This window comes from Homalodisca vitripennis, chromosome 2 (assembly GCF_021130785.1).
Source record: "Homalodisca vitripennis isolate AUS2020 chromosome 2, UT_GWSS_2.1, whole genome shotgun sequence".
NCBI lineage: Eukaryota > Metazoa > Arthropoda > Insecta > Hemiptera > Cicadellidae > Homalodisca > Homalodisca vitripennis.
The window spans coordinates 4,300,066-4,314,727 of record NC_060208.1 but is presented as its reverse complement, the minus strand read 5'-3'; the positions used below and the strand labels follow the sequence as shown (position 1 = coordinate 4,314,727).

General features: G+C 37.3%; 1 protein-coding gene across 2 annotated transcripts in view; it reads right to left on the bottom strand.

The window, feature by feature from the left end:
- Positions 1-5,206: 5,206 nt before the first annotated feature.
- Positions 5,207-14,662, bottom strand: part of LOC124356080 — a 61,261-nt gene continuing 51,805 nt past the window's right edge. Inside the window, exons 3-4 of one of the 2 annotated variants that reach the window (XM_046807244.1) lie at positions 9,652-9,919; positions 5,207-8,766 (exon numbers count right to left, since the gene is read on the bottom strand). In XM_046807244.1, the coding sequence (XP_046663200.1) occupies positions 8,637-8,766; positions 9,652-9,919 (398 nt within the window). In that variant the 3' untranslated portion in view covers positions 5,207-8,636. Of the gene's footprint in view, positions 8,767-9,651; positions 9,920-14,662 lie in introns of those variants that run through there. The other variant, XR_006921791.1, reaches the window with a different exon arrangement.

Here is a 14,662-nt window from a genome sequence, read left to right as displayed (position 1 = left end):
ACCATATTTTTCGGGTTTAGACAATTGTAGTGATGATACAGATGCCGACCCTGATTACGAACCAGGTAGCGGGCTTAGTGATGATGAAGACTTAGTATGTATAGTAGAGGACTCAAAAAGAATGAAGATGATGCTGTTAAAAACAACGATTGAATTTGTAATCAGAAAATATTGTTATGCATCATCAGATCTTAAAGCTGAAAATTGTACTGCTGGAACTAGACCTCTAGCTGTAAACCAAGCTCCATTACCATCTCCTCCTTCTGTTCAGACTATTGAGGCTCCACTCCCTGGTGCTGAAACAGGTGAAGACATGGAGTTGGATGAAGAAAACTCGGTTTCCGCAACTATTGAATGTGTAATTGAAACTTACTCTCGGGAATCACCACTTCCTACTGAAGCACCACTGGCCCCTACTAAAGCAACACTACCCCCTACTGAAGCACCACTGGCCCCTACTAAAGCAACACCACCCCCTACTGAAGCACCATCGCCCCCAACAGAAGCACCATCGCCCTCTACTGAAGCAGCACGCCTGCTGCTGAAGCACCACCACCTCCGGCCCTTTCTGCTAACCAGTCGCCTACGAGTAAACTTCCAGAATCGTCTCATCCAAAACACGTTGTCTGCCCTATTCGTGTCATGAGAGGAAAAAATGGTAAATTTTGGAAAAATATTCCTTCCCAACACAACACCCGAGCCGCTGCCCGAAATGTTGTGCACATTCGTCAAGGTCCTACTGGTGACGCAAGAAATAAAAATAACTCCTTTACATGTTTTTCTTTGTTTCTGACTGAACAAATTAAACAAATTATCACTCAACATACAAACGCTAAACATACTAAGGCAGCAACAGAATTATGCTTCAATCACATCCACATGTTCTGAGACTCCAAACGAGGAATTTGATGCTTTTTTAGGCATTCTTGTATTAAGTGCTGCTCAAAAGGACAATCATCTTCATATTGAAGAACTATTTAATTAGCGAGTTTTGTGGGGAGAGATACAAAGCAGCAATGAGTGCTAAACGATTTTCGTTTTTGTTGAATTGTCTTAGGTTTGATGCCAAAGAGACGAGAGAGGAGAGACAAGCAGAAGACCGCTTTGCTCCAGTACGAGAAATATGGGAACTTTTCATTGCTTCTTGTAAAAGAAAACTACAGACCTGGATCATACACTACGATTGATGAGCAACTCCTTGCTTTCAGAGGCGGTTGTAAATTCCGCATGTACATGCCAAACAAGCCTGCAAAATATGGCATAAAATTAGTTATGATGTGTGACTCGGGAACCAAGTATATGTGTAATGCAATGCCTTAATTTAGGCAAGAACACCACCCCACGAGATGTTCCTCAAGCTCTATATTTCGCCAAAGAATTGATGAGGCCAATTTATGGTACAAACCCGAAATGTGACATTAGATAACTGGTTCACGTCCATCCCTTTAGCTGAGCAAATGTTAGCACCTCCTATATCTTTGACTTTGGTCGGGACATTGCGCCGTGACAAACCCGAAGTACCTCCAGAAATGAAAGATCCGGGAACTAGAGAAATTGGTTCTTCAATGTTTTGTTTTGACGGTCAGAAAACCATGGTGTCTTACAAAACTAAGAACAAAAAAGTTGTTTTACTTTTATCTACGATGCACGATCAACCCAGTATCAATAATAAAAGCAACAAGCCAGAAATAATTGAGAGTTACAACTCCACCAAAGGAGGGGTTGACTCCTTAGACCAAATGTGTTGTCAAATGTCGACCAGCCGAAAAAAACAAGGCGCTGGCCTCTTTGTGTATTTTATGGTGTATTAAATATAGTTTTGGTTAATTCCTACGTTATATATGTTCATAACAAAGTGTCCAAAGGAGAAAAACCTATTCCAAGAAGGCAATTTGCAAAGGAAACTCAGCTGTGAGCTTCTCCGTCCTTGGATGGAACATCGTTTGCAAATGACTAACTTAAGCAAACCTCTTCTTCAATCCATTGCGAGAATTCTTCATGTAGAAGAACCAGCAGCTCGTCCAGTTCCTGTCCAACAGCAAGGACGGAAAATATGCAGTTTCTGCCCTTCAAAAAAACGACGCCGGATGACAACTCACTTCTGCGAGCGTTGTTACCGAGCGATGTGTGGAGAGCATCAAGGACAATGGTGCAAGGAATGCACAATCTAACGTAAGTTACTGAAACTATTTACCTTGTGTAATATTTAAAACTTCTGTAAACAAAAAAATTCATTTTTGTAAAATAAAATAGTAAAAAATAATTGTTTTTCTTAAAGTAGTCTCCCTGACGAAGCCTTACCAGTATAGTAAGTTTTAGGAGCGTTACCAATCTAGGGTTAAGAGAAATTAAATTCTCTGATCACTTTTACTGTTTGTATCAGGGACTCTTACCATATAATCTCTTCCATTATCTCTCCTTTAAGAATCCCAACACCTGCTCTGAGGGCAGTGATGACCATTTACAAAACCCCCTTGTTATTAGGTGACTTCTTTCTACACCTTGCACCTTTCCTTTCTCTGCACTCTATCTAGTCTCACTTTTTCAGGCGTACAATTTTAGGGTTAGCAAAAGAAATACCCTCAAAGACACCTTTTTTGTCTAAAATGTAATATCAACGATGATGATTTGAAAGGATAATAGGATTTCACACATTCGCCATTGTTATAAGTCACAGTGGAGCACTATGTTTGGAAGATTGGAGTCTATCCTCTTCTTCAAGCGTAAAAGTAACCCAAGACATAAACATAAAAAAACATTAAGTAGTAACATAATGCTTTGTTGTTCCAAAGGCATCTCTCTACCTATACATACTAGTTCGATTTAGTATATACAAAGCATATAAAACTGTACAACAATTTATTGTTTATGGCTTTGTATTCTCCTTTTAGGTAGATATGTCATACAAAATCAACCTATTATAATAGTTCTCATGTCACCAAAACATGACCCTAAAACCATAACCATTTCTATTCGTGGCCATTTCAATTTTTATCAAATTAAAACTCCATTATTTAGGGACCTAAATAAAAAATGAAAAGTATTTTGGAATGCATATATTTTCTACTAGATTTTTTTATTAAATACAAATTTGTTGTATCTCAAATGGCTTTTGATATATTGATTACATGAAATCTCACAAGTATTTTTCTGTAAAAAATTGCATGTAATATAGAATGCTGTTAACATGTTGATCCGTCTCCAGAGACTCCCGCCTAGGCATTGTGACGCCTTGTAGTCGCATGCATTCTGCGTATGAATTCTTTGGTTTTAGAATATTTGTGAAGGTGACAGGGTTTATATATTTAACAGAAAACAAATCAGAAAAATGCTGCAACTGTACGCAGGAAGACATCTTCTTCATCTCAGACAAGCCTGACAAGTTGCAGAGATGTGCTGACAGTTGGCAGTATGTAGAATATCAGAAAAATGCTGCAACTGTACGCAGGAAGACATTCTTCTTAATCTCGGACAAGTCTGACAAGTTGCAGAGATGTGCTGACAGTTGGCAGTATGTAGAATATCAGAAAAATGCTGCAACTGTACGCAGGAAGACATTCTTCTTAATCTCGGACAAGTCTGACAAGTTGCAGAGATGTGCTGACAGTTGGCAGTATGTAGAATATCAGAAAAATGCTGCAACTGTACGCAGGAAGACATTCTTCTTAATCTCGGACAAGTCTGACAAGTTGCAGAGATGTGCTGACAGTTGGCAGTATGTAGAATATCAGAAAAATGCTGCAACTGTACGCAGGAAGACATTCTTCTTAATCTCGGACAAGTCTGACAAGTTGCAGAGATGTGCTGACAGTTGGCAGTATGTAGAATATCAGAAAAATGCTGCAACTGTACGCAGGAAGACATTCTTCTTAATCTCGGACAAGTCTGACAAGTTGCAGAGATGTGCTGACAGTTGGCAGTATGTAGAATATCAGAGCATTGCAATCAGTCTAGTCAACATGTTCAATAGAACATGGCTGCTCAGATATTTGCTTCTGTGCAGGTTTCTTTGTGAGCGGTTGATCTACAGTCTATTCGATAACCACGCTAAACGCCTTATTCGCCAATCGCACTCATCCTTCATTAATATTCACCTTAAAATATTACTTAGGTGTGTTTTGTTAAGTTGGTAAATGGAAATTTAAGACAAACAGATTTTATAAAAATTAACAGATTTATATAATTTTAAACAAACAAATTAACAGTCTTTTATGTAAAATCAACAAAAAATGTCTTATTGTACAAGTATCACAAGCAGGAATGTAGTCTACAGTTTGTGGAGGTTATAGTAGAGGTTGATCTGAAAAGGGTGTAGTTTTTTCATGTGACGTAAAAGATGTCCGCGTTGTTTGAATCTAAGACTGCAGACGGCACAGGGGAACATTGGCGCAGTGGTACACTCGTATTTGATGTGGCGCAAGAGCGTTTGGCGCCACGTGTAGCTTCGAGCACAGCGTTGACACTTGTACGTCGGAACCACCAGTTTACCTCGTTCCCCTGAGCACAACATAGATGTTATTTACTAGATCATTCATAACAAGTTATATGAGGTGTGAAATATGTAATGTTCTTCTTTCTATACCACTATAATGGAAAAATTTAAATTGCAAATTTTAAAGAACAGCTTTTAACACAACAAAGTTTGCAGCCATTCAGATAACACTGCAATGGCTCACACAAACTATTTCAAAATTAGGTATTTTTTAAGTAAAGAAAATATTCAAAAATTTGTTGTAATAAATTTATTTTTTTATTTAAACACTGAATATGTTATTTTGTTAATAAACATCCTCACCGGGACACTGATAAATATACATAAAATAAAATATAAGTGAGTAAAATCACTAGTTAGGCTGTGGGCTTTGAATGACTTTATGTAAATATATTAATCTAATTATTTTTAGGTTAAATGGTAATTCTTACTTTATACTACTATAGTCCTAACTTTGCCTTTAATAAAATAATGTTTCATTTCATTATTATTACACAACGTTAACTCATTTGTAAGCCATTATTTATCCGTTAACGAGTCTTTATTATTATAACCTGATGTATACACGTATGCTTGGAACACTATTATTATTACTAACACGTGTCTGAATAATTTTAACAACTATTTGATAGTAACCTTCATAGAAGGATTTATAGTAAATTAATACCTAGATTACAAAACCATTACAGAAAATGTGTAAAAATAAACTCCAAGAACTCGGGACTAGTTTATTATTTTAAAATAGTATCACAGTTGATTGCTAATGTTAAAACACTAGATAAACTAAAACTATTTCAATTAAAAACAACTCCATGGAGATGAACCATGTGTACTTTCCGGCTTCCTTTCTGACGAAACTTCTTTCCACAAATATGGCAGGCGAACTGACACTCCTTGTTGCATTCGAACTTCTGATGACGCCAGAGAGAAGCGTTTTGTGCATACACACGGCCACAGTCGCAGCGATACAATTTCTCCCTGCAAACTGAATTGTTGCCGTTAGCAATGTTGTTAAAATCCTAAAACATTTCATGATTACATAATTATTATGCCATTGTGGAATGCCTCGGGAATCCATCATTAATACAAGGACTCTTCAGATACATCTTTCCTCTGGTTGCAAAAAAAAAAAAACAAAACAAAATAAAGTATTTTAAATATGTTAAAAAATAAACCTCTATCTAATAATCTTTCAAATATATCTAACTCGTATCAACTGATTTACGGCCAGAAAATGTACCAATATGACTGTCATAAATGTTGAGGAATTTTCAGATATATTGAACACAAGTGATTTACCATTTTCTGCAATTATTAGAAAAAGACACATCTGTTATTTATTAGCAAGATTTATAATTCCCTTTAACTTCTCTTCAAAATTATATACCAACATTGTCTGTACTAAAAACGGCTTATAAAAAACAACAAAAATAAATCAAACTTTGTTACTTTAATATTTGGGAACATTGCTCAAGAAGTACAAAATAAAATTTCATGACCAGAAACCAAGATTAATACCTTCACTGCGACTCAATACTGAGTGATCTTAGTAATAATAGGCACTTACATATCAACTAATTTTTATCAAATTATCTCCAAAAATTATAATGTTAAAACATTTTTCCAAATATGTCATTTCCCTTTTATTTTAAATTAATTAAATTGGTGCATAACATATTTTTATGAAAAATACTAATTTTAAATGTAAGTTTACAAATATATTTATTATAAAATATAAATTATTTGTGAAAAATTGGAATATATATATTTTTTTAAAGTCCAGGAAACCAAGTGTTGGTAATTTGTGTGTATTCTTAAAAGTCCATTTACCTGATCAGTAACAGTCTATGTGAAAGTTTGAGTTTAGCTCCAGTTCACAATCCTTTTAGTGAGCATCTGGAATCTGACTGTCATAGACTTGACTCCTGCAATCTTGCACCTGAATGTGCAATTGTGCACCTGATGAGATAATGAGAACACCTCTGGTGAAATAAGGCATTCTTTACCTTTACCTTTCTTAACCTTTTGAAAACTCTATTCATGAAAACCAAGCACTTATACAGACATCCGTTGAACTTCATTTGTGTGACTAAGTTATCATTGTCATAATGCCATCCAAGGACTGAGTACACAAAAGACACAAAATAAAACAGGTAACAAATTTTAATAATATTTTTTTAATAAATGACATTTATTACAGTATATTACAAAACATGTTGGTGATAAACTACAACAAATTAAACATATTTTTTTGGTAAAAAAATATGATCATACATTTCTATTACATAATAAGTATAATATCTCCCATCTAATATAATAGCTTTCACAAATTAAATCTAAGCCTAATAAATACAGGCCAAAATGTAACAGCCAAAATACATTGAATTGATATTGTATTAAAGGCCACATGTCATATTACTTATAAATAAAAGATTAATAACAAATATGATTACAATCAGTGATCCAATTGAAAGCATCTGGATGAATCCATGGAAAGAAATTGCGTACCACTGCCAGCAGTATTGTCTGTAAGCAGGCAGGGAGTCAGGGATCGGTTACTGCTAGCAGTGACAAGTCAGTTACTGTTGAGCCGAAGGCACAGTGATCTTTGTGTCGCTAGTTTCTGTTATGGTCATGGAGTGACTAGACTAACGGTAACTGTGTACTGAGGTAAGCCTGTGCCGGTCTGCTCACTCGCCCTTACTTCTTGTGCACTTAACGCTAATCTTTTTTACAGAAAATTTTGCACTGATCCACAAACAAAATAAAATGACATATTATGTTGTGTAAAAGTGTTTTCATATTTTGATCGAAACTGAATATAAGCTATAACTATATTTATACTTTTTTTGGTAACATATCAAGTTAGAGAATAATCCACCAATTGAACAATGAGAACTAAAGCAAATTAATTAGATAAAAATAACAACTAAACGTTCAAATAACCTGACAACTAATTCAGCAATGAACCGTACAACTTAGTGAGTTAACAAAAAGTTGACAACTGGTTAAAGTCAAGTGGATCAGTCATCAATATTGAACATGACTAATTATTGTAAAATCAATCAAATTACTGTATGAACAATCAATTATTTCCTGGTTGGAATATCAAGTGTAAGATTGAATGTTCAGTTATACAACTAGTAATTTAACTGACAGGTTAATACTTTTAGATTTGGTAGGACAACTAGTCAGATGACTGATTGAACCATAAACCATTAGATTGATAATCAAGAAAATCATTGATTGGGCAAACAAGTTTTTGAAGGATTACATAAGAAACATGATTATCTGTACTGCAAAAGTTATGAAATGATAGGGCCTATCACACGTTCAGTTGTTGTGCTTGTATAATTATTGCTCTTACCGTATTCTTGTTTGCAATGAGTTAAGATTACAATAAATTGTATAGTATGTGCTTGCAATACTGAGGATCTTTTACTACTTTACTTCTTTTCTAATTTCAAACAGAAGTTATAGACTTTTATATATAAAAAATTACATTTTTGATCAACTAACAAGATTGAAATGTTCAGCTTTTCAATATGTATTAAAATAGGTTGCTATTTACAAATATAAGTTGGGAGCACACACTTCATGAATTTGTAGTGTTCCCAAAAATAGGTTTTATCATATAAAAATAATTTTTAAGTTTCCTTTTCCTCTCTGTAATCTTTCAATTTGTAAGAACAGAAAGTATTTTCCCAAAGTTTTTTAAGCACAAATGAAACTATTAGTTAAGTCTCGAAATTTCATACCGTAAGCAAAAGATGTAGAATGAAACTTTTATCCCAGTGAACATGTAAATCCAACAATTCCTCATACGGCAACACACTGTCTGAATAATTATACTATCGTAATGGATTGTACAAGCTGTTCATACGGCAACACACTGTCTGAATAATTATACTATCGTAATGGATTGTACAAGCTGTTCATACGGTAACACACTGTCTGAATAATTATACTATCGTAATGGATTGTACAAGCTGTTCAATTTATTTCAAAATAATTTGTGTGATGGTGACTACTGAATTAGAAGACAACCAATCAAACAACGGTCTTAACTTTGTGCTTGAGGTGGTAGTGAGTGGTGAGCTTGTCATTCCTCTTGAACCGAGCACCGCATATGTCACAGATGAAGTTACTGGTTTGGTTCCCGCACTCGTAGCGCTGATGTCTGGTCAGGGTGAAGGAGTGGACGTAACTCTTGCCACAGCGGCAGACATGGCTGGAACTCGCATCTCTTCGCAGTGTTCCGTTCACTGCACATTCTACCAAAACGACAATAGTAACATGTTAATACTTTTCTGTATAATGTCACAGGTTACAGCATACTGAGAACATCGTCTTGGGGTACAAGTACTGATTATACACGCATTTTCCAATATAGAGATGATTGTTACCTTGATGAGTGCAATAGTAACTATTTGTTGTGTGTTTATTAAGCTGTTTAAGAAATTAGGGCATAATTTAATGTTTATGGTGACTATTGTGAGTTATAAAATTCGTTCTTGTTTGAAATACATGTTTCAGTCTTATTCTATCTGTTTCTGCAGGTCAAAACTTGTGGGAGAATCTCATCACACAGAATGAAGTTGAGAATCAGTACAACGTTAAGTCTACATTAAAGTAATACAGTGTTCTGACCACAGACATAGGATTTTAGTCTGTGCTGAACTCCAATTCATATTTAAAAAAACTTGATGTGTTGGATCACACGAACACCAGGTTTCTGGACACAGGCTAGATAATTATCAATAAGCATTTAATTTAATTATTTCAATCATTTGTAGGATTCCTTCACGAGACTTCACTACACTTATACATCATACATTATTAAGCAAAGAAGCGATCAGAAATTGGTCAAAACTTCTGTTATAATCAAACATAGTCAAAAATGCTACAGGTCACATGTGTTTGCTGAACGTACAACGCAGAATTATATGAAATGTCAGGTCCATGTGGTAAAGGAATAAAATGATAAATCACAAAAGAATATATTATTTTAATGAATACTTAAAATCATACAAAAAAATGTAAAACTAATATTTTGTTTATTACCAGTCAATATTGAAAATAATCAAACAAAAGTCTCAGAAGACACACTTTCGATGAGAACACTGAGTAAAACATGACACTGTAGGATGTTAACTCACTTGTAGAGTTTTGTCACATCTAAAGTCGACATGCTCAGTGGTAACTCTACAACACTGCTGCCAACCCGTGGGACACTACTGCCAACCTTCCAGTTGTGTTTTAGCCGGTAGTGCAGCGTGAGATTGTCGTTGCGTTTGAACTTGGCGTCACACAAGCTGCAAGCCAGGTCTGCCACGGTCTTGCCACACTCGTACCTCATATGTCGGACAAGCGTGAAGTGACGGGAATACTGGCGTCCGCAGTGACATACATGCTTGGATGGAGTCCCTGAAACACGGCTCTCTTGCATCACTCTCTTAATTGTTATAAGTCTATGTGTTTATTTCAAAATGAACCCATATCAACAAAAGCATGACCACCATTTTGTTGCACAGTATAAAAAATAACTGCCACACTTACAAATCCTTACACAAAATTACCTTTAAATAACACACACACAGATTTTTTTTTCAAATTAAAATACAAATCTTTTCTACTCTTTTGATACTGACCAACTTACACACAAATATATTATATATATATATATATATATATATATATATATATATATATATATATTACAATAAACCACTAATGTTATCTCTGTGTGGTGTGTGTTTAACTCAATTATGTAAAAACTACTGGACAGATTGTACATGGACATTCTCAGGGTAGCTGGTTAACATACAGGCCTGTTTGTATTTTGCAAGTCCCTCCTGGCTACACCCTACTAGTTTCTAAAGTTGTGAAAAATCCCAGCTTGATCTCTAAAGTTGCCTTAAACAAACAAATGTTATTAATTGAAAGAGTTTGTTACATGTAATACACTGTCCTGTGTAAAGATTGTTAACTGCAACAAATGTTTAAGCTTTTTAGGACTCATTGAGAAGTGCTAATTACTCTATCTGATTGTGTTTAAATGTTCAGTTAAAGGACAGTGTTGTATTTTTTTAACTAAAACTTTATTTAAAAAAAAAGAAAGGGAAATGCACTATTAAAAAAAAATGATTAAGCTTTAAATTTACAGTATTACAAGATATAAAATAATGGTTTTTGTTACACAATCATTTTGTAGCTTACAATATAATACTGAAAACAAATATTTTGTTGATGTTTATAAACCAAAATCCCAAGTTTGATGTATATTTTAAAGCTGTTGGTGCATGAAATCATATTTGTTTTATTGAATATGTGTAACTTAACTCATTTCTTTTGTTTTGTAACATTATTTCCATTCCAATAAACTGTAAAAAATAAAATGTATATAAATCGTTATTGTTAGGTCTATCTAGGCCTAGATTAGGTGGAGGAGGCAAATCGGTCTCTTTATCACTGGATGTTAAATGTCATCTAATATATCACTAATGTCTTTAATTTGTAATTCACTTGTACTTGCAGCCATCACAAAAATAAAAAGTACTAAATGAATAATACACGCATTGTTTCAACACCATAACCTAGCAATCAACCCAAAGTATTAAAAGTAACGTATTTTCATGAGAAAATAAGGACTAAAACTAATTACATTATTTAATTGCACTTTACATTAAAATTTACTATACATTAAATACTAAAACAATTTTGTATTGCATCGAAAACAATAATAACATTACAAAGAACTCGATTCACAGTGGCTCGACTAGTTTGTTTACATCAGCAGACAATTCACTCAGCTGGAACTTTTATTGCTCGTCAACAAACCAGTAAATGTACTGCGAAAAAATTGCTGCAATATTGTTTCAAATAGTTCAAACTATTCCCAGAGATAACAGCACAATGCACAACCAGTAGAATCCACCGAACTAATCTCATACGCCAGTGAAATGAGACATAGTACGCCAGTCGGGCAGTGCCTGTGATTCATTCCCAGAGATAACAGCACAATGCAGAACCAGTAGAATCCACCGAACTAATCTCATACGCCAGTGAAATGAGACATAGTACGCCATTCGGGCAGTGCCTGTGATTCATTCCCAGAGATAACAGCACAATGCAGAACCAGTAGAATCCACCGAACTAATCTCATACGCCAGTGAAATGAGACATAGTACGCCAGTCGGGCAGTGCCTGTGATTCATTCCCAGAGATAACAGCACAATGCAGAACCAGTAGAATCCACCGAACTAATCTCATACGCCAGTGAAATGAGACATAGTACGCCAGTCGGGCAGTGCCTGTGATTCATTCCCAGAGATAACAGCACAATGCAGAACCAGTAGAATCCACCGAACTAATCTCATACGCCAGTGAAATGAGACATAGTACGCCAGTCGGGCAGTGCCTGTGATTCATTCCCAGAGATAACAGCACAATGCAGAACCAGTAGAATCCACCGAACTAATCTCATACGCCAGTGAAATGAGACATAGTACGCCAGTCGGGCAGTGCCTGTGATTCATTCCCAGAGATAACAGCACAATGCACAACCAGTAGAATCCACCGAACTAATCTCATACGCCAGTGAAATGAGACATAGTACGCCAGCCGGGCAGTGCCTGTGATTCATTCCCAGAGATAACAGCACAATGCAGAACCAGTAGAATCCACCGAACTAATCTCATACGCCAGTGAAATGAGACATAGTACGCCAGTCCGGGCAGTGCCTGTGATTCATTCCCAGAGATAACAGCACAATGCAGAACCAGTAGAATCCACCGAACTAATCTCATACGCCAGTGAAATGAGACATAGTACGCCAGTCGGGCAGTGCCTGTGATTCATTCCCAGAGATAACAGCACAATGCAGAACCAGTAGAATCCACCGAACTAATCTCATACGCCAGTGAAATGAGACATAGTACGCCAGTCGGGCAGTGCCTGTGATTCATTCCCAGAGATAACAGCACAATGCAGAACCAGTAGAATCCACCGAACTAATCTCATACGCCAGTGAAATGAGACATAGTACGCCAGCCGGGCAGTGCCTGTGATTCATTCCCAGAGATAACAGCACAATGCAGAACCAGTAGAATCCACCGAACTAATCTCATACGCCAGTGAAATGAGACATAGTACGCCAGTCGGGCAGTGCCTGTGATTCATTCCCAGAGATAACAGCACAATGCAGAACCAGTAGAATCCACCGAACTAATCTCATACGCCAGTGAAATGAGACATAGTACGCCAGTCGGGCAGTGCCTGTGATTCATTCCCAGAGATAACAGCACAATGCAGAACCAGTAGAATCCACCGAACTAATCTCATACGCCAGTGAAATGAGACATAGTACGCCAGTCGGGCAGTGCCTGTGATTCATTCCCAGAGATAACAGCACAATGCAGAACCAGTAGAATCCACCGAACTAATCTCATACGCCAGTGAAATGAGACATAGTACGCCAGTCGGGCAGTGCCTGTGATTCATTCCAGATCAGCACAATGCATAGAATCCACCGAACTAATCTCATACGCCAGTGAAATGAGACATAGTACGCCAGAGTGCCTGTGATTCATTCCAGAGATAACAGCACAATGCAGAACCAGTAGAATCCACCGAACTAATCTCATACGCCAGTGAAATGAGACATAGTACGCCAGTCGGGCAGTGCCTGTGATTCATTCCCAGAGATAACAGCACAATGCAGAACCAGTAGAATCCACCGAACTAATCTCATACGCCAGTGAAATGAGACATAGTACGCCAGTCGGGCAGTGCCTGTGATTCATTCCCAGAGATAACAGCACAATGCAGAACCAGTAGAATCCACCGAACTAATCTCATACGCCAGTGAAATGAGACATAGTACGCCAGTCGGGCAGTGCCTGTGATTCATTCCCAGAGATAACAGCACAATGCACAACCAGTAGAATCCACCGAACTAATCTCATACGCCAGTGAAATGAGACATAGTACGCCAGTCGGGCAGTGCCTGTGATTCATTCCCAGAGATAACAGCACAATGCAGAACCAGTAGAATCCACCGAACTAATCTCATACGCCAGTGAAATGAGACATAGTACGCCAGTCGGGCAGTGCCTGTGATTCATTCCCAGAGATAACAGCACAATGCAGAACCAGTAGAATCCACCGAACTAATCTCATACGCCAGTGAAATGAGACATAGTACGCCAGTCGGGCAGTGCCTGTGATTCATTCCCAGAGATAACAGCACAATGCACAACCAGTAGAATCCACCGAACTAATCTCATACGCCAGTGAAATGAGACATAGTACGCCAGTCGGGCAGTGCCTGTGATTCATTCCCAGAGATAACAGCACAATGCAGAACCAGTAGAATCCACCGAACTAATCTCATACGCCAGTGAAATGAGACATAGTACGCCAGTCGGGCAGTGCCTGTGATTCATTCCCAGAGATAACAGCACAATGCACAACCAGTAGAATCCACCGAACTAATCTCATACGCCAGTGAAATGAGACATAGTACGCCAGTCGGGCAGTGCCTGTGATTCATTCCCAGAGATAACAGCACAATGCAGAACCAGTAGAATCCACCGAACTAATCTCATACGCCAGTGAAATGAGACATAGTACGCCAGTCGGGGCAGTGCCTGTGATTCATTCCCAGAGATAACAGCACAATGCAGAACCAGTAGAATCCACCGAACTAATCTCATACTCCAGTGAAATGAGACATAGTACGCCAGCCGGGCAGTGCCTGTGATTCATTCCCAGAGATAACAGCACAATGCACAACCAGTAGAATCCACCGAACTAATCTCATACGCCAGTGAAATGAGACATAGTACGCCAGTCGGGCAGTGCCTGTGATTCATTCCCAGAGATAACAGCACAATGCACAACCAGTAGAATCCACCGAACTAATCTCATACGCCAGTGAAATGAGACATAGTACGCCAGTCGGGCAGTGCCTGTGATTCATTCCCAGAGATAACAGCACAATGCAGAACCAGTAGAATCCACCGAACTAATCTCATACGCCAGTGAAATGAGACATAGTACGCCAGTCGGGCAGTGCCTGTGATTCATTCCAGAGATAACAGCACAATGCAGAACCAGTAGAATCCACCGAACTAATCTCATACGCCAGTGAAATGAGACATAGTACGC